Genomic DNA, 20,328 nt, shown 5'->3' on the forward strand with positions numbered 1-20,328 from the left:
TAATATAATGAATAGTATAATGAATATATACTCCAAGGTTACGTCACGGCTTAAATAGTCAATACAGACATTGGTCTCCATCCTGGCAGTGTCCTCAGTGATAGCGGTCTAGACATCCGACTTTTAATATTAACTTCTTTGGTTCAAACCCCTCTTCTGTTTTTCCAACAAACACGGATTACTTGTTTTTGTGAGGTTACGGATAGGGCTTGGTTGACATGAATTAGTCCACGGTCCATGGACCCCCATTTAATGGCATTTCTATCTCTTATGTTACATATTTTGTGTGATAAAAAGTGATACAGCGATAAAAAGTGTATCACTTTTTATCGCTTTATCACTTTTTATCGCTGTACCGGAGCAGCTCAGACAGTTTAAGCCCTTATTTTATTAACAGGGTGCAAGTAATAAAGCGACGTTTCAATGTTCAATCTTCGTCAGGTCATCCGAAAATGTAACTGAAACATTTAAACATTTATAAAAGTTATTCTTGATTGACAGATCTTTGAAGAGGTAGCCGGCACTTGACAAAACCTTCACAACAACGTACAATGAAGCAAAAAATAATGTACAGTCCACTTTAATTAAAGCATTTTATGTATACTGCAAATGTTAAGAGCACAAGTAATTGTCCAACAGTTACACAATTACATTTCTTACAGTACATATATATGTATACATATACAATGAAATCTTCTTTTACATAAGAATGGATATTATTTTTTGTGGGTAGCAAGCATTGAACGGATAGGCAAACATGAGTAAACTTGGGTTGTTATTATTGCTGGAGGAGCGTTTATCCCATTCTGACCGGGCACCCATTTTGGTGTCAGCATCATGTTATGCTTTAGCTATTGAAAAATAGCAGATCTACAAGCTCATATCGCGCCACCGGGTGGCGCGATACGAGCTTGTAGGTCTGCTATTTTTTGAAAAATCGAAGAACGACTGACATTTTTAGAATCTGATCTCGGGTCAGAATGGGTTCATCAGACCAGTGTGTGTCCGGCGGAAACCTCGTATGAATCTGATCTCAGGTCAGAATGGGCTATGCAGCTGCTTTCTGACTCCTCTCGATAGCCATCCTCTCCAGGCGCTCAGTGTAGAATCCATTGAAATCAAGCCTGAGGAATCACAACAAATAAATCCGTTAGCATTTATATTTAGTAGATTATATTATTAACATTATTGAGCTCTTCTAGCCTTACTACCTATTATGCCTAAACGTTTCAGGCATTTTTTTTGTATTTTGAAAAACATTTTAAAATAGTTCAAATATCCTACATTGACATGTTGTGACCTTGTAGATTAGCTATTTCAACTATTTTAAAATGTTCAAATCAAAAAGGCGCCCATGGCAACGAGGGCGTCACGGGATAGGCGTCCATAGGCGTCATGTGGCACTGAATGAGTTTTAACCCATTCTGACCGGGCACCCATTTTGGTGTCAGCATCATGTTGTGCTTTAGCTATTGAAAAATAGCAGATCTACAAGCTCATATCGCGCCACCGAGTGGCGCGATACGAGCTTGTAGGTCTGCTATTTTTGAAAAATCGAAGAACGACTGACATTTTTAGAATCTGATCTCAGGTCAGAATGGGTTCATCAGACCAGTGTGTGTCCAGTGGAAACCTGGTATGAATCTGATCTCAGGTCAGAATGGGTTAATAGAGAAAATACATCATATACTGTATACTGAAACCAGATATAATCATTAAGGAAAGTGTATGCATGCACTATGTGTATGCCTATTTATACTCTCAATTTCCATCATTTTGGGACCCTCCGAGGGGTCACGACCCACAGGTTGAGAAGGCCTGTAGGTAGCGCACCTGTAGATGATGTTGATCATGCTGTGTTCGCAGTCGTTGGTGCTGTAGATGCTGAGTTTGTCCAGCAGGTCGAGCAGCAGAGCGCTGAAGTTGCTGTCAAACTTGCTGATGGCAGCTTCGAAGCCGGGGTCGGACTGAAGGGCGTCGACGTGGTCAGCCTGAAGCTACAGCCAGGGAGAACGGGGCAGACAGAAATTCATTCAGACCAAAGTGTTTGTTTTTGGCAGCAAATTTTGATTTTAGTGCTAGACATATCGGGCTGTATTTTGCGTGTCTTAAGTACCAGGGCTGCGTCCGAATTCATTCCCTATGCCCCATATAGTGCACTACTTTGGCGTTCCGCCATTTTGTTGTAGTGTCCGAATGTGTAGTGAGCATTTTTGCACCCTAACATAGTGGACTGAAGTATCCCACAATGCACCGGGAATTGTAGGGAGCATCCGATGGTCACTACAAAAACACAGCGAAGCAAATCTGCCCCATAATGCATTGCTCAAGCTCGCTCTTGAGCGCACATGCACGCGTTTGCGCACGTGCGCTGCTTCTGCATGCATGCGCTCATTGCGCTCCAACTCAGAAGAGGCAGAAGTTGAACCAGCGAAAGAACTCAACACAATTGTACTTTTTAAACTTTCGTTTTCCCTTCCCTGGCGGATCTCGAAGCTACAGATCTCGAGACAAATGATCTGTGCATTTATTTGAAATTGTTTTATTTTATTTATAATAAATTACTCATTTGCAATAGTATTACTGATCCATTGTATCACCCAGGCCCAGCGCATGACGTTAGGAGAGGAATCAGTTGCTTGCTGTAGAATATATTTGTGAGATTCTTTATCACAAACGTAGGCTAAATGCATGCATGTGAGACACATTAATTGTGTCCGAACATATGTTTTATTAATATTCATTCGTTCCTGCCATGAAAAAATATGCTATCTAACATTATTTCATTGAATTGCGATAAATACATTAAAACTTCATTATGTAGGCAGTCATTTATTGGACTGCTGTTTCTGTTAACACCAAACGTCCGTATTATTACTGTGAGCAGAGCTTGTAGATCGGCTACTTTTGGTAATTCTTTACCAAAAGTAGGCCTACTCGATACAAGCTCACAACACGGACGTCGCGTTGCTTATAGATCGACTAACTAATGGGGATTTCATGCAAATAAAATGTACATGAACCCGCAGACCTACAGCGCCCTCTACCGATATTGACGTCAGAGTCGGTGCTCCCCATACAGGGAGTATTGTCCGAAATCATCACTATAGAGTCCACTAGAGTCTGGATCCCCGTATGGGGGGTAGGGAGTAGGAAACAACCCTAGCAATTCGGATGCAGCCCAGGTCTTATTCCCTAACTTGAGTAAACTAAAGACCTGGAGGCGTGATCAATGCTCTTTGGCCACTCAGAATAGCCAAATGGCATTGATCACGCCTCCAGGTCTTTAGTTTACTCAAGTTAGGGAATAAGACCTGGTACTTAAGACACGCAAAATACAGCCCACAGTCTCTTGAATAGTTTTCATTTAGTTTTAGTCATATTTTAGTCACCCGGGAATGTTTTAGTGTCAAGTCTAGTTTTAGTCGAAGAAATATCATTAGATTTTAGTCGACTAAATCTACAGTTGATTTAGTCGACTGAAATGTATTTTGGCGGGCCTTAATGACTGATACTGGAGCTCTTGTCCACTAGTCCCTTCCTAACATTTTAGTCTAGTTTTAATTTGTTGACGAAATTGTCAATACTGTATATTTAGTCTTAGTTTTAGTCATCATAGCTTAGTTTTAATTTAGTTTCCATTTAGTTTTCCTCAGTGCACAAAGGTAGTCGACGAACATTTTTCGCCTTTGTTTTAGTCGACGAAATCAACACTGATTCAAACCACATCAGTACAACATCAATGTCAGAATTGTATTGGGAGGATGGGCCCCTTGAGATGCAAGCCTCTCGTTTTAGAGGGGGTCCTAAACGCATAATTACATACAGTGCAAGTACACAATACAAAAACACATATAGGTGCAACATAACATACTGTCGACTGTAGAGTATAAATACACAAGACAGACACATACTGGTAGAGTTACCTTGCTCACCATCTCCCACCCACACCCCCTCACCTCATTTGCATACAAAACATTATGGAGAAAACGGTACCCTTTACCTGCATCAAAGTTAGAAATATGTGCAGGCAGTATACTATCAAAAGCATGATCAGGTTGTTTGGAGATGTGAATACAGGGAAGTCCTGAAACCAGCCAAGAGGCGTCATACCAAAGCTAGCCTGAGCTAACGTGTTAGGTTTCTGGTCTAGAGGGGCGGGTCGCGGCTCAGATTTGCGCGCGCCCTGATTGGATCTCATCGATCTGTCCGTCACCCCCGGCCCCTCCTCTCCCCCCTAGTGCAGCGCTACGTCACATAATTTGGAGCGACGCCCACCCGGAAGGGTTGACTCCCACTTTTAGACCAGAGCGGCCAATGCGTTCCTCCAGGCTTTCAATTTTTGCACCAACAAAAATTAAAGCCTGGTACCGAGGCTATACCAAAGCCTACATTGGATGCGCTGTGATTGGCCAGTCGCCTAACCCTAACCCTCATCTAACCCTAACCTTAACCTCAGTAAAACTATACCTACCTCAGTAAAACTATACCTAACCCTAACCTTAACCTCAGTAAACTTAACTTGCCCGGGGGCGTGGTTATAAGCACAACCCGTGTAGGAATTAGCATGTCGCGGCCAAGAGAGGTAATTGATCCGAGTGAAAGCGGAAGATTGTTCCGGTCAGATGAAGCTTTGTAGTGGAATGACCTGCGTCCAACTTCAGAAAATATTCTTTTGGGAACAATAAGGTAGGGATGTTGAGTATGTCTAAGTGGACATGGGGAAGTGAATGGTTTCAGAGACCGTTTCAAGTATGAAGGACAGTTCAAGTGGACGAATAATAATAACAACTTTATTTATATTGACAAATGGTAATGGGGCCTGATTCACCAAGGAAATCTACACCCAGGTGTAAATAAAGTGACTAAAGGAGTGTATATTTTCAGTACGCTCAATCTCACGGGGACTCTCTCTTTCCCAAGCATTTCGCTCGGCTTGGCCACATGTAGTACAACATCTCCGCCCATTTTACCCACATAAATGGAGGTAAACAGTGTGTGGACTGCTATTTTTGATATAATTAGCCCTGAAACATGACTGTCAGTATGTCAGACCGTCATGTGAACCATAGAATATGGATAGAAACGCATCAGTTTCGGCTATATATAGACCTATATACTGTAAAGGCTATATTTTTGTAATGCGTCGACCAATGTTGGGCACATACATATTTTATTTGAGGTTTGGGACGAACACTTTTTATGCCCTGGAAATCTTCAAAATAAAAAAGGTGCTAAAGAGCCCCAGCGGATGAGGCAGATTTTACTCTCCATTTCCCCCTAAAACCGGCAGGTATAAATAATGTTCCATTAATACCTTGCGCTAATAAGTCTGATCTCTCTTTAGAAGCGTTAATATTCCAAAGGAGATGCGCCGTAGATTTAGAGAAAATAGCAAGTTCTGTCGGCCCGTAAACAAGGAAGTGAATGGCTGCCCCCATGCGCAAAGCATCCGGGAGCAAGGCGGTCCGTAGCAAAGGCCGCTGTCAAAAAATGGATTTTAGCAGTCGCGTTTTATACCATTAAAAATGACCTAAAGACATCTCCAGGCGTCCTGGGTAATTGATTCAGCATGAACACTGAAGCATTCTAAATACATTTACGCAAGCTTTGATCCTGATAAGAGTAAGTCAGCCTCGTAGCTGACGGGCAAACGGCACACGCACAACATAGAAAATGGCCTTCTGAAATCCCGGTACGCTCAAAATATCAGCGTAAATTGCTCAGTCAACAGACAGTTTGAAGTGTGAAGGGGCAGCGGTGGCCGAACGGTTTGCGGAGCAGTCATGATATCGGAAGGTCGCTAGTTCGTATCCCCGGACCGGCACGTTAAAATGACCACCACAGAAGTGCCCTTGAGCAAGGCATTGAACCCCTACCATGAAATGTTCTATGAGCAGGGCCTGGCTGTAAACAAGTTCTTGAGCTTAGTCCAGTTACCCTGGGTAAACATAGTACCTTTCCTGTCTTTTTCTCGGTGTCCTCAGAGCCTCCTGCCTGGTCCTGCGTCCGGCCTTGCTTCATGACATGTTCCAGTGACAGCCGGTCCAACCTCATGCTCTGGGTGAAGCGCTGCATCAAAGGCAAAAAGAGCTTTCATTTGATTTCGTTTTTTTAAAACCCATTTTGACCTGAGATCAGATTCTTAAAAATGTCTTCTACATCCTGACAGTTTTCTGAAAAAGCTATGTTTCTATGTCAGTCGTTCTTCGATTTTTCAAAAATAGCAGACCTACAAGCTCGTAGCGCGCCACTCGGTGGCGCGCTATGAGCTTGTAGATCTGCTATTTTTCAATAGCTAAAGCACAACATAATGCTAACACCAAAAGAGGTTCCCGCCCAAAATGGTTTAACTACAAATGGACCCTAACGGGTCGATGTGGTTCTTTGATTTTACAATATACACTGGGGTCCCATAGACAGAAATGCCATTAAATGGGGGGCCGTAGCCTAATTCAGGTCAAACCTGTGGTCCTTAACCCATTCTGACCTGAGATCAGATTCATACGAGGTTTCTGCCGGACACACACTGGTCTGATGAACCCATTCTGACCTGAGATCAGATTCTAAAAATGTCAGTCGCTCTTCGATTTTTCAAAAATAGCAGACCTACAAGCTCGTATCGCGCCACTCGGTGGCGCGATATGAGCTTGTAGATCTGCTATTTTTCAATAGCTAAAGCATAACATGATGCTGACACCAAAATGGGTGCCCGTTCAGAATGGGTTAAATTGGTTGAGAATCACTGCTAGAGCCGTAAAAACCTTCTCTAATGGGGGTCCTTGGTGTATATCTTCTAATGGGGGTCCTTGGTGTATATCTTCTAATGGGGGTCCTTGGTGTATATTTTCTAATGGGGGTCCTTGGTGTATATTTTCTAATGGGGGTCCTTGGTGTATATCTTCTAATGGGGGTCCTTGGTGTATATTTTCTAATGGGGGTCCTTGGTGTATATCTTCTAATGAGGGTCCTTGGTGTATATCTTCTAATGGGGGTCCTTGGTGTATATCTTCTAATGGGGGTCCTTGGTGTATATTTTCTAATGGGGGTCCTTGGTGTATATCTTCTAATGGGGGTCCTTGGTGTATATCTTCTAATGGGGGTCCTTGGTGTATATTTTCTAATGGGGGTCCTTGGTGTATATCTTCTAATGGGGGTCCTTGGTGTATATCTTCTAATGAGGGTCCTTGGTGTATATTTTCTAATGGGGGTCCTTGGTGTATATCTTCTAATGGGGGTCCTTGGTGTATATCTTCTAATGGGGGTCCTTGGTGTATATTTTCTAATGGGGGTCCTTGGTGTATATTTTCTAATGAGGGTCCTTGGTGTATATTTTCTAATGGGGGTCCTTGGTGTATATCTTCTAATGGGGGTCCTTGGTGTATATTTTCTAATGGGGGTCCTTGGTGTATATCTTCTAATGAGGGTCCTTGGTGTATATTTTCTAATGGGGGTCCTTGGTGTATATCTTCTAATGGGGGTCCTTGGTGTATATCTTCTAATGGGGGTCCTTGGTGTATATCTTCTAATGAGGGTCCTTGGTGTATATTTTCTAATGAGGGTCCTTGGTGTATATCTTCTAATGGGGGTCCTTGGTGTATATCTTCTAATGGGGGTCCTTGGTGTATATCTTCTAATGAGGGTCCTTGGTGTATATCTTCTAATGGGGGTCCTTGGTGTATATCTTCTAATGGGGGTCCTTGGTGTATATCTTCTAATGGGGGTCCTTGGTGTATATCTTCTAATGGGGGTCCTTGGTGTATATTTTCTAATGGGGGTCCTTGGTGTATATCTTCTAATGAGGGTCCTTGGTGTATATCTTCTAATGGGGGTCCTTGGTGTATATCTTCTAATGGGGGTCCTTGGTGTATATTTTCTAATAGGGGTCCTTGGTGTATATCTTCTAATGGGGGTCCTTGGTGTATATCTTCTAATGGGGGTCCTTGGTGTATATCTTCTAATGGGGGTCCTTGGTGTATATTTTCTAATGGGGGTCCTTGGTGTATATCTTCTAATGAGGGTCCTTGGTGTATATCTTCTAATGAGGGTCCTTGGTGTATATCTTCTAATGGGGGTCCTTGGTGTATATCTTCTAATGGGGGTCCTTGGTGTATATCTTCTAATGGGGGTCCTTGGTGTATATCTTCTAATGGGGGTCCTTGGTGTATATTTTCTAATGGGGGTCCTTGGTGTATATTTTCTAATGAGGGTCCTTGGTGTATATTTTCTAATGGGGGTCCTTGGTGTATATTTTCTAATGGGGGTCCTTGGTGTATATCTTCTAATAGGGGTCCTTGGTGTATATCTTCTAATGGGGGTCCTTGGTGTATATCTTCTAATGGGGGTCCTTGGTGTATATCTTCTAATGGGGGTCCTTGGTGTATATCTTCTAATGGGGGTCCTTGGTGTATATCTTCTAATGGGGGTCCTTGGTGTATATCTTCTAATGGGGGTCCTTGGTGTATATCTTCTAATGAGGGTCCTTGGTGTATATCTTCTAATGGGGGTCCTTGGTGTATATCTTCTAATGGGGGTCCTTGGTGTATATCTTCTAATGAGGGTCCTTGGTGTATATCTTCTAATGGGGGTCCTTGGTGTATATCTTCTAATGGGGGTCCTTGGTGTATATCTTCTAATGAGGGTCCTTGGTGTATATTTTCTAATGGGGGTCCTTGGTGTATATCTTCTAATGGGGGTCCTTGGTGTATATTTTCTAATGGGGGTCCTTGGTGTATATCTTCTAATGGGGGTCCTTGGTGTATATCTTCTAATGGGGGTCCTTGGTGTATATTTTCTAATGGGGGTCCTTGGTGTATATTTTCTAATGGGGGTCCTTGGTGTATATCTTCTAATGGGGGTCCTTGGTGTATATCTTCTAATGGAGGTCCTTGGTGTATATTTTCTAATGGGGGTCCTTGGTGTATATCTTCTAATGGGGGTCCTTGGTGTATATCTTCTAATGGGGGTCCTTGGTGTATATTTTCTAATGGGGGTCCTTGGTGTATATCTTCTAATGGGGGTCCTTGGTGTATATCTTCTAATGGGGGTCCTTGGTGTATATCTTCTAATGGGGGTCCTTGGTGTATATCTTCTAATGGGGGTCCTTGGTGTATATTTTCTAATGGGGGTCCTTGGTGTATATCTTCTAATGAGGGTCCTTGGTGTATATTTTCTAATGGGGGTCCTTGGTGTATATCTTCTAATGGGGGTCCTTGGTGTATATCTTCTAATGGGGGTCCTTGGTGTATATTTTCTAATGGGGGTCCTTGGTGTATATCTTCTAATGGGGGTCCTTGGTGTATATTTTCTAATGAGGGTCCTTGGTGTATATCTTCTAATGGGGGTCCTTGGTGTATATCTTCTAATGGGGGTCCTTGGTGTATATTTTCTAATGGGGGTCCTTGGTGTATATCTTCTAATGGGGGTCCTTGGTGTATATCTTCTAATGGGGGTCCTTGGTGTATATTTTCTAATGGGGGTCCTTGGTGTATATCTTCTAATGGGGGTCCTTGGTGTATATTTTCTAATGGGGGTCCTTGGTGTATATTTTCTAATAGGGGTCCTTGGTGTATATCTTCTAATGGGGGTCCTTGGTGTATATTTTCTAATGGGGGTCCTTGGTGTATATTTTCTAATGGGGGTCCTTGGTGTATATCTTCTAATGGAGGTCCTTGGTGTATATTTTCTAATGGGGGTCCTTGGTGTATATCTTCTAATGGGGGTCCTTGGTGTATATCTTCTAATGGGGGTCCTTGGTGTATATTTTCTAATGGGGGTCCTTGGTGTATATCTTCTATTGGGGGTCCTTGGTGTATATCTTCTAATGGGGGTCCTTGGTGTATATTTTCTAATGGGGGTCCTTGGTGTATATTTTCTAATGGGGGTCCTTGGTGTATATTTTCTAATGGGGGTCCTTGGTGTATATCTTCTAATGAGGGTCCTTGGTGTATATCTTCTAATGGGGGTCCTTGGTGTATATCTTCTATTGGGGGTCCTTGGTGTATATCTTCTAATGGGGGTCCTTGGTGTATATCTTCTAATGGGGGTCCTTGGTGTATATCTTCTAATGAGGGTCCTTGGTGTATATTTTCTAATGGGGGTCCTTGGTGTATATCTTCTAATGAGGGTCCTTGGTGTATATCTTCTAATGGGGGTCCTTGGTGTATATCTTCTAATGGGGGTCCTTGGTGTATATCTTCTAATGGGGGTCCTTGGTGTATATCTTCTAATGAGGGTCCTTGGTGTATATCTTCTAATGGGGGTCCTTGGTGTATATCTTCTATTGGGGGTCCTTGGTGTATATTTTCTAATGGGGGTCCTTGGTGTATATCTTCTAATGGGGGTCCTTGGTGTATATCTTCTAATGGGGGTCCTTGGTGTATATCTTCTATTGGGGGTCCTTGGTGTATATTTTCTAATGGGGGTCCTTGGTGTATATCTTCTAATGGGGGTCCTTGGTGTATATCTTCTAATGGGGGTCCTTGGTGTATATTTTCTAATGGGGGTCCTTGGTGTATATCTTCTAATGGGGGTCCTTGGTGTATATTTTCTAATGGGGGTCCTTGGTGTATATCTTCTATACTACAACAGGTCATTTCGAGGAAGCAATCTGATTGGTTGAAACTAGGGCCGGGACTAATTGCGATTAATTTAGATTAATTAACTACAGAAAAATTAATCGCGATTAACTACAGATAAATTAATCGCACCTTTTTTTTCACCGCGGAACGTTTCTCACTGGGCGCTTTTCTATAGTACTGAAAACTGGAAATAATAAAAAGTCACCCCATTTTGTGTTGCCTAGAACTGGAGGTCTGACAAAAAACATATGAGTCACTCACTGAGATGTACTTGTTACTGTTACTAATTATTTTTCAGACCTCCAGTTCTAGGCAACACAGAATGGGGTGACTTTTATTATTATTTCCACAACGGGTATATTAATGACAGTAAAATGTTGAAAATGAGTGGTATTCTGTAGTCACTATTCATTGATTCACTGGGATACCAAAAAACATTTAAAAAAAAGGTTTCTCGCTGTTCTCGGGTTGAATATTGATATGCGATTAAAATGCGATTAATCTAGATTAATTAATCGCAAAGCCTCTGATTAATTAGATTTTTTTTTTAATCGAGTCCCAGCTCTAGTTGAAACGGCTTCTAGCCGTGGGTTAAACCAGCACCATTCACCACCTAATCAAAACAAAGAATTCAGCCGCTCTGTTCTCCCAGAGCGCTAGCAAACTCGGTGGCTAGGCTAGCTAGCTTCTTGGGACATGTGTGGTCGTAGTGACTACATCCGTCATTAAAAAAAATTAACTGTTGCAGAATTGCAATATGATCCTTGCGGAACTCGACTTCGTCTCGTTCCTGACCGCATCACTGTCGTGGCAATAATCACGTTAACCCACAACCCTCTTGTGTAATATTGCTTAAATGGGGGTCCTTGGTGTATATCTTCTAATGGGGGTCCTTGGTGTATATCTTCTAATGGGGGTCCTTGGTGTATATCTTCTAATGGGGGTCCTTGGTGTATATCTTCTAATGGGGGTCCTTGGTGTATATCTTCTAATGGGGGGTCCGCAGGCTAATGAGTGTCAATTGGGGTTCCTGGACATGAAAACGTTTGAGAACCAGCCTGCATTAAAGGGATTGTGACATTTAAAAAAAGGTTTTGGAATTGTTCTTATTTTTTTTAGGTTTTCTAATCTCAATTGCACCCAAAAAACATGAACTTTTAACATTCAGTAGATTTTCTGTGATCTGGGGTTTTCTGGCTCAAACAGGTGCTCTGATTTTCCGGCAGATTGTGATGTAAGATCCTGCAAATCCCATATATGTCAATGGGATTTGCCAGCAGATGTCACTGTTTTCACTGTGTTGCCTGTTTTCATTGTAGCTCAAAAGGCTTCCAAACCCCAAAGAAAACTTCAGACCACAGAAAATCCACTGAATGTTCAAAGTTCAGGTTTTTTGGGTGTAATTGAGGTCATAAAACCTAAAAGAAAAAAGAAAAAGAAAAATAAATGAAAATGAATGTCATAAAACCTTTAAACAACACATTATGATATTCACGTCATGCCGACCAACCTGCATGCAGTTGGTGAACATGAAGCAGATGGACATGAGCCTCTGGAAGATCTTCAGCAGCTCAGGGTTGGTCAGCATGCAGTCCTTCAGACAGTTATCCAGGAAGCTGGTGTGGTGGCACAGGACGTCGTCGATGTTGGACGCCTGCAGTGGTGGGGGGAAAAGTACTACTACTTTAAGTTAACCCATTCTGACCTGAGATCAGATTCATACGAGGTTTCCACTGGACACACACTGGTCTGATTAACCCATTCTGACCTGAGATCAGATTCTAAAAAATGTCAGTCGTTCTTCGATAAAAAAAAAAATAGCAGACCTACAAGCTCGTATCGCGCCACTCGGTGGCGCGATATGAGCTTGTAGATCTGCTATTTTTCAATAGCTAAAGCATAACATGATGCTGACACCAAAATGGGTGCCCGGTCAGAATGGGTTAAGTTAAAGTATCAACACTGCAATATAGAATTAGAAGTACTCTGTTACAAGTAAAATAAAAAAAATAAAAATAAAAAGAGTCCAGGATTCAAGATTCAGGATTCAAACCTAACCTAAAACCTTTGAGCTTGTGGTAGATTGGCTATTTTTGCTCATTTTGTGTGACACTGTAATATGACGTTAGGGCATTGATTTACAAAAAAATAAATAAACATAAAAAGTTGAAATGTGGAGATACAAGGATACAATCATTACAATCTAACAATTTCCACTGTATTTAAATGATTTTATTCCTAGTGTTTTTTTTCTTAGAAAAGCGCTATATAAGTCTGAGATATTATTATTATTATTATTATTATTAATAATAATAAATAAATAATAACCCATTTTGGGCGGGAACCCCTTTTGGTGTTAGCATCATGTTATGCTTTAGCTATTGAAAAATAGCAGATCTACCAGCTCATAGCGCGCCACCGAGTGGCGCGCTACGAGCTTGTAGGTCTGCTATTTTTGAAAAATCGTAAAAAATGTGGCGCAAATCTTTGAATATTATTTCAAAGTGAACTCAAAATGGGTTAATCCGGAACTCACCGATTTCAGGTTGTTCTCCATGATGTGCCACGTGGGCTCCATCACCTCAAACATCATGTAGTACTGGATGTTCTGCACAAAGTTCAGCATGCGCTGTCGCAGGGCAAACGCCCCGGCAAACCTACACGCCCCAAAGCGAGGTCAGAATAAAATGGTGCAGAGGTACGATTTGCTCAAATGAACGAACACTCAATAAGAAACTGGGGATGCTAACAAGTAAGACGCGCAAACGCGGGAAGCGAACACAGTGTGTGTGTGTGTGCTACAGCTGCGCCCTCTGGTGTGTGTGTGTGTGTGTGCTACAGCTGCGCCCTCTGGTGGCGGGCGGGTGGTGTCACAGCGGGACAGACAGACAGAGACAGACACACAGACAGACACACAGACAGACATGATCTGCAGGATCTCATAGTTAGTGCTGATTGCATTCGCAATAAAAGGCACAGTTTACTCACCATTTAGCAGAATGTAAGGAGTATTGCTTTGCATCTTTGTTGGTGATCCACACATTACACAGCAGTCTCTCCACATGTTTGCAGTAAAAGATGTGCCTGAACAGCATCTGGTATCTAGTGAGCGCTTTCCTGTGAAGAGGTGAAGGCACAACATGATCACTGATTTGCAGTAAAATACGGTAAAACGGTATCTGGTATTGAGTCAGAACTTTATGTGTTTATAAACAAACGAAATTAAATGAATTCAACAATTTATTCCACTGAATCCCTTCGCGGTTCATACATTTTTATTTATGTTGCGAGCACTTTATGGTGAAACTGATTGACTAAAATTCATGATAACAATTTCGGCGACAACGTAATAGTTTTAACGTGGGTGCGATCCTGTGAAATTGACGCGCACATGCTCGTTTCGTGCACACACACGCACGCGACTGACTAGACCTGGATTGTGTTGATTTTTTTTTTTTTTAAGCTTGCGCTGTCACACTCCTCCTGGAGCAGACCTGCCGTTGATGCAGGCGACAACATCTGCGAAGCGCTGCCAATCTGAAAGGACCTTTACAGTGGCAATCCTGTTTCACTTACTGGTATATAGCTCAGTTGATATTGTCAGTTGCTATTGTCATTGTTTTGTTTTTTGAAAACCACTTGAAAAGCAGGGGAAGAAATCCCCTCGATCCACAAAATGGAACAAATAAACAAACAATGTGGTCACTTGAGAACTATTCCACACAGAAACAAGACTTTAATATGTGGTTATTCTAGCAGTGGTTCCTAAAGCTCTCAGGTCGAGACCCAAAAACAGAGATTAGACAGACTGTGACAGTGGGTTACAGGCTGGCCACAGTGCAGTGCCTTTGCAAAGTGTCAGTGGTGGAAGTACTGTACTTAACTTAAATAAATTATAAGTTAATTGTACTTAAGTTTAATGGGCCTGGGTCCATTAATAAAATGTGCCCATCGTCAGCAAGCGCCTCTAGGCTGTAGAGCGATGCAATGAGTTTTCATTGCACTAATTTGACGGAGATTATGAATCTCCGTCTCGGGCACATGACCGTGCACTTGAAGTTGATGGTGATCTACGTCATGGGCCCCGATGGTGTTAAACAAAGTATTTCTTCTCTTTTCTCATTTCTATATTGCCCTCGGTGCACTGACCAAATACCTGACTAACTACCTCAAAAACGTAAGCGACACCCACAGCCACAATACCAGAGGGTAAAGAAGAGAACAACGATCTGGTACCACCAACTTTCAAAACAAATATGGGTAAATGTTCCTTCTACAACACTGCCACCCAAGCGTGGAATGCCCTGACTCCCTGTGATAATAGTTTCTGTGTTTTTTTTATTATTATTATTTCTGTTTTACCTGTGATCATATTGAATTTTGTTGATATTGTTTATGTCATGTCTATGAATTGATTGCATAGGGCCTAAATGGAAACAAGGAGACCACAAGGACCTTTTTTTTTTGGTGCTATCCCTTTTGGACTGTACTCTGTTGCTGTTTTTACATTTCTGTCTAATAAACTATTTCCAGTCAGGACAACTCAAGAATGGATGGAATACATATTTGTTATGGTTTCCGGTCTCAGCTGCCTGACTCAGACGACACATAGCTGCATAAGCATATTGATAAACATGACATGATGATTGTCTACTACTGTATCAGCGGGACCGACTGCATGTACGATACGATATGAGATGCAAGCGTGGTCCTGCTCATTCTGAAGTATATTACACACACAGAGTAATATATACAGTAGGACAGTAGATCTATGACGTCCCTAGTAGATTATGGAAACTATGATAACAGAAAATATGCTTATGCATCTATGTGTCGTCTGAGTCAGGCAGCTGAGGCCCGGGAAACCATAACAATATTTATGAGCAACATATTTATTATGGTTTGGCGATGAATTGGATCTGCTTTTAGGTACTGGGATCAAGCGCATCAGTCCCAACCATATGGACTCCGAATCCACCGTACCTACAAACAGCAGATCCAAAAAGACAGGTGGTTGCTGGGGTGGAGGAGGGTGAGCAGCAAATGCTTTAAGCAGGCAGCAGCGCAGCAGTAATAGTATCAGTGTGCAGCAGCAAGTAAGCAAGCAGATTGAGCAGTGCAAACTTCCAGTTTAAATAGGGACCAATCAGAAGGCTGACAAAGGGTGAATTACAGGACTGGCAGCAACTGCACTGAGGTTTCCTGACTGAACTTGCTCCGTCTGTGACAACGCTCATTAACCCATTCTGAACGGGAACCCATTTTCGTGTTAGCATCATGCTATGCTTTAGCTATTGAAAAATAGCAGATCTACAAGCTCATAGCGCGCCACCGAGTGGCGCGCTACGAGCTTGTAGGTCTGCTATTTTTTTTTTAAATCGAAGAACGACTGACATTTTTAGAATCTGATCTCAGGTCAGAATGGGTTAATCAGACCAGTGTGTGTCCAGTTGAAACCTCGTATGAATCTGATCTCAGGTCAGAATGGGTTAATCAATCAATCAATCAATATACCTGCTGATGATGAGTGAGAGTGGCCATTTGACGATGTAGTCGAAGGAGAAGGCCTCCAGGCCGCTGAGGGGAGCCTCGGGGGCGTCTGTGTTGATGATGGACTTCTCCTGCTTGGTCTCGATGGCCAGCACCCTCAGCAGCTGGGTGATGACGTCATGAGGCATGAGGTCGATCTGTGGGCAAACGGGCAGTGTTGATTTCGTCGACTAAAAACTAAGACGAAAAATGTACATTTTTTATTAGGATACTTTTTAGGATACTTTTACTTAAGTAAAACCAGTATGACGCCTGCGGAGGAGAAGCGTAAAGGGTGAGGTCTCGTGCACGCATCCACCTGGGTGACAGCAGACTGCTGGGCGAGTGCTGGCACTTTGGCATGGGGGGTAAGATCTTAATTTCCGGGCCTGTTAAGAACTCTAGTTATCGCTGGCTTCCGGGCGCGGCTGCACTAATAACTTTGGTCAGTCAAAAGGGAGACATCGAAGAGGAAGGGCGGGTTGGGAAGGATCAACCTATGGAATGTCAGAACAGGTCAACTCCATATATAGAGATCTATGGGTTTGAGGTCAGATATAGAGTTCCATATATGCAGATCTCTGTGACGATCCAGTCTTCACCATGTATGGCTGTCCAGGGTTTTTAAAATGTTTATCACAAAATTGTTTTGATAAGTAAATAACAATATATACACTCAAAAGGTGATGGGGACATTTGGCAATAGCACCAGTGTTGTACAGAGCTTGTTATAGTCTTATTTCAAATAGCAAATACCATGAACTTGAACTACAACTGGCATTGTATTTCTGACCAGCAGATGGAGCAGTTGAAACAAACACAACAGCAATGACATGCTGTGAGGCATGTACCTTGTACTTTACTTTAGTATGTCCACATTTCTAATACTTTTACTTCTACACCACTACATCTCAGAGGCTAATATTGTACTTTTACTTCACTACATTTATTTGAAAACTTTAGTTACTAGCTACTTTGTAAACTTTTATTATTATTACAAAACATAAACATAAACCACTATAGACATTTCAGCCATCTACAGGATGTATAGATATGCCATTTTCAAAAGATATTTAAACATTTGAAAACTTGAAATGGGACATTCGGTATAATGAGTAATTTCTACTGTTGGTACTTTAACCCATTCTGGGCGGGAACCCCTTTTGGTGTTAGCATTATGTTATGCTTTAGCTATTGAAAAATAGCAGATCTACAAGCTCGTACGAGCTTGTAGGTCTGCTATTTTTTGAGTGGTGCAACCACTCCTACAACCAGCTTGCAATGTCCTCGTACCTGTTTGTTTGTTTGTTTGTTTGTGTGTGTGTCTGTCTGTCTGTGTAAGCATGAGTATGTGACTTAATAATAGCAGTAGGGGGCGCCAGAAACAGTGAGAGGGGTAGTGACTCTAATGAGAGAGAGTGAGAGAGAGAGAGAGAGAGGGGGGGGGGGGGGGGAATTGCACCACTCAGTTCACATGTGTGTGATTTTTTTTAATTGACGAACCACTGACACAAACATAGCTTTTTCAGAAAACTGTCAGGCTGTAGAAGACATTTTTAGAATCTGTTCTCATGTCAAAATGGGTTAAGTACATTTTGATACCAACACTTTTGTACTTTGTAGTATTGATACTTTGACTTAACACAAAAACTGCTCGTGACGGAATGTTCCGCCAATTAGAATCCAACCGGCAACGCTCCATCATATAAGCTTCATTATTGATATCAAACGGGATCACTGATTTTTTTTCTCTTTTTTTTTTACTAGATCGGGTTCGTGCATGTGCAGTTGTGCACTGCCGTTCACTTCTTGTATACTGCGGACTAAAAAGCCATTTTGACTAAATGCGCGACCACCGATCCTGCAGGCCTTCTACAAGTCCTTTGTAGAATCCATAATGACCTTCAACATCACATCATGGTTTGGTGTGATGCGTGCCATCAACCGGAACCCTCTCCACAGGGTGGTTAGGATCAGCAGCGGCAAGATCATTGGGAGGGACCAGGAGTCACTCAGCAGCATCCATAAAAAACGGACAATAAAGAAGGCCTCTAAAATAGTTGAGGACAACACACCCACCCTCCATAACCACTACCAACTAATGCCCTCAGGCCGGCGATACAGAGCATCAAAACTCACTAACAGGGGCTCAGCTAGCTTTGTGCCCACCTCCATCAGACTCTAGGACCTAGGCTGAACCCCCCCTCCTAGTTGGAATCCCTAACAAACAACCCCCCCTTTCCACCTGATGGACTACTATAGTGAACGCATAGGTTGCATACAGTAAATATTTAGATTTTAAAATGATTAGTACTTATAGAACAGATTTTTTATATATTATGCTTTTAAGTAGTCTCTCTTAAAAAGTCGTTTTTATGATCTTTTATATAGTAACTGTTTGTGTGTACTGTGATTCCACTGCACAAAATAAGTTTCCGAAAGGAAAAATAAAGTTCTTTGAAGTGAAGTTCGGAGGTCTGATCCCGATTGGAACATTGGCGTCTTCTAGAGCAAGGATGGCCTGAATTTTAGCTCACTAGAATCGACGCTAATATTTTAGCATCTAAAATGACACACTCACACTAAAAACCAAGTAGATCTTGTTCGGCAGTTAATCAGACCAAGTGTGTGTCCAGTGGAAACCTCGTATGAATCTGATCTCAGGTCAGAATGGGTTAAACATTATGTTATAATTTAGCTATTGAAAAAAAAGCAGATCTACAAGCTCATAGCGCGCCACCGAGTGGCGCGCTACGAGCTTGTAGGTCTGCTATTTTTTTAAAGTCGTGAAAATATTTATTTCAGAAAACTGGAGGATTTAGAAGATTTTCTTTTTTAATTTCGACGTCAGGCCTGAATGGGTTGGCACACAAAGTGTGAGTTTTTTCCCCACCACAGGCCTGACTTGCACCAACCTTCAGGTCGTCTTTGAAGGGGTCGGTGTTGGCCGTGCTCATCCTCAGCGCCAGCTCCAGCAGAGCCTCCAGCCGGGGAGGAACAATGTCGTCCACCGGCTTCTTCAGTTCCTCTTCCGTCAGGTCCATGAAGTGGACGAAGAAATCCCCTTTGTCCATTAGGAAGTAGTGTTTGATTGATCTAGGAGGGAAAGGAGAAAAGAAAAAACACAGCCTAGTAACACATTTGTATGTATTTATTGGAATGTAAACGGCACAAATACAAATAGGGAAAGACTTTCCGATATGTCTATGTATATCGTGTAATCTGTAATGTATTGTACAGTATACTTCCGATTGTATACTTTTATGAACCTGTGCTCCAAACCATGTGATCATGGTCGTGAGTTAACCCATTCTGAACGGGAACCCATTTTGGTGTTAGCATCATGTCGTGCTTTAGCTATTGAAAAATAGCAGATCTACAAGCTCATATCGCGCCACCGAGTGGCGCGATACGAGCTTGTAGGTCTGCTATTTTTGAAAAACCTAAGACACTTTTAGAATCTGATCTCGGGTCAGAATGGGTTAATAATGAAACTGTCAGGATGTAGAGGACATTTTTAGAATCTGATCTCAGGTCAGAATGGGTTAAATAAATGATGATGATGATGATGATGACATAAAATTGTCATTTACGATATATCAGAATTAGTTTAAGTGTAGTTTAAGTGTTAACATCATTCTTCCTCGGTACTAGGGATGTCCTGATCAAGTAATTTCGCTCCTGATCCGCTTCCGATCATTTCATTTTGAGTATCTGCCGATACTGATTTTCCCCGATATTTATATTTTATAGAACACTTATGCCATGATATCACAATAGTACAATATCCAAGATCGCAGACAATATGCAGTCTAATATCATGATATGGATATAATATTCATACTATAGGGATGTCCCGGTCACGTTTTGTTTCTTCCGATCATTTCCACGTGTTCGGGACAACCCTACTCGGTCGGTACGTCTTTCATTCCTCAGATATAAGTCTGTAAAGATGAGAAAGGGGAGAGCTAGGCGAATAACATTAATCTATATAGTTTCTTATAATTAATTCATGATTTACCCAATTTTCCCTTGGGGATCAATCAAATTGAATTCTGTGTTTGCGCTTGCCTATGAACCCAGTTATACCTGAGGCTATATCGGTGTCGACCTTATAGCTTTTAACCACTTTAACCCATTCTGACCTGAGATCAGATTCATACGAGGTTTCCACTGGACACACATTGGTCTGATTAACCATTATTTTAAACTTTAGCTG

The 20,328-nt window shown here is 41.9% G+C and overlaps 2 protein-coding genes across 3 annotated transcripts in view; one reads left to right on the top strand and one right to left on the bottom strand.

Annotated features, from left to right (window-relative positions):
* Positions 1 to 20,328, top strand: part of kctd2 (potassium channel tetramerization domain containing 2) — a 182,675-nt gene that overhangs the window by 141,476 nt on the left and 20,871 nt on the right. The gene's annotated exons all lie outside the window — the stretch shown is intronic.
* Positions 991 to 20,328, bottom strand: part of tubgcp2 (tubulin gamma complex component 2) — a 34,814-nt gene continuing 15,476 nt past the window's right edge. For both annotated transcript variants that reach the window (XM_083788037.1, XM_083788036.1), the window contains 8 exons: positions 19,025 to 19,205; positions 16,095 to 16,267; positions 13,569 to 13,697; positions 13,117 to 13,237; positions 12,091 to 12,234; positions 5,959 to 6,072; positions 1,834 to 1,997; positions 991 to 1,124 (listed from right to left, as the gene is read on the bottom strand). In XM_083788037.1, coding sequence (XP_083644163.1) covers positions 1,049 to 1,124; positions 1,834 to 1,997; positions 5,959 to 6,072; positions 12,091 to 12,234; positions 13,117 to 13,237; positions 13,569 to 13,697; positions 16,095 to 16,267; positions 19,025 to 19,205 — 1,102 coding nt within the window. In that variant the 3' untranslated portion in view covers positions 991 to 1,048. The remainder of the gene's footprint in view (positions 1,125 to 1,833; positions 1,998 to 5,958; positions 6,073 to 12,090; positions 12,235 to 13,116; positions 13,238 to 13,568; positions 13,698 to 16,094; positions 16,268 to 19,024; positions 19,206 to 20,328) is intronic.

The sequence above is a fragment of the Protomyctophum parallelum genome, assembly GCF_964188405.1.
Source record: "Protomyctophum parallelum genome assembly, chromosome: 17".
Taxonomy (NCBI): Eukaryota; Metazoa; Chordata; class Actinopteri; order Myctophiformes; family Myctophidae; genus Protomyctophum; species Protomyctophum parallelum.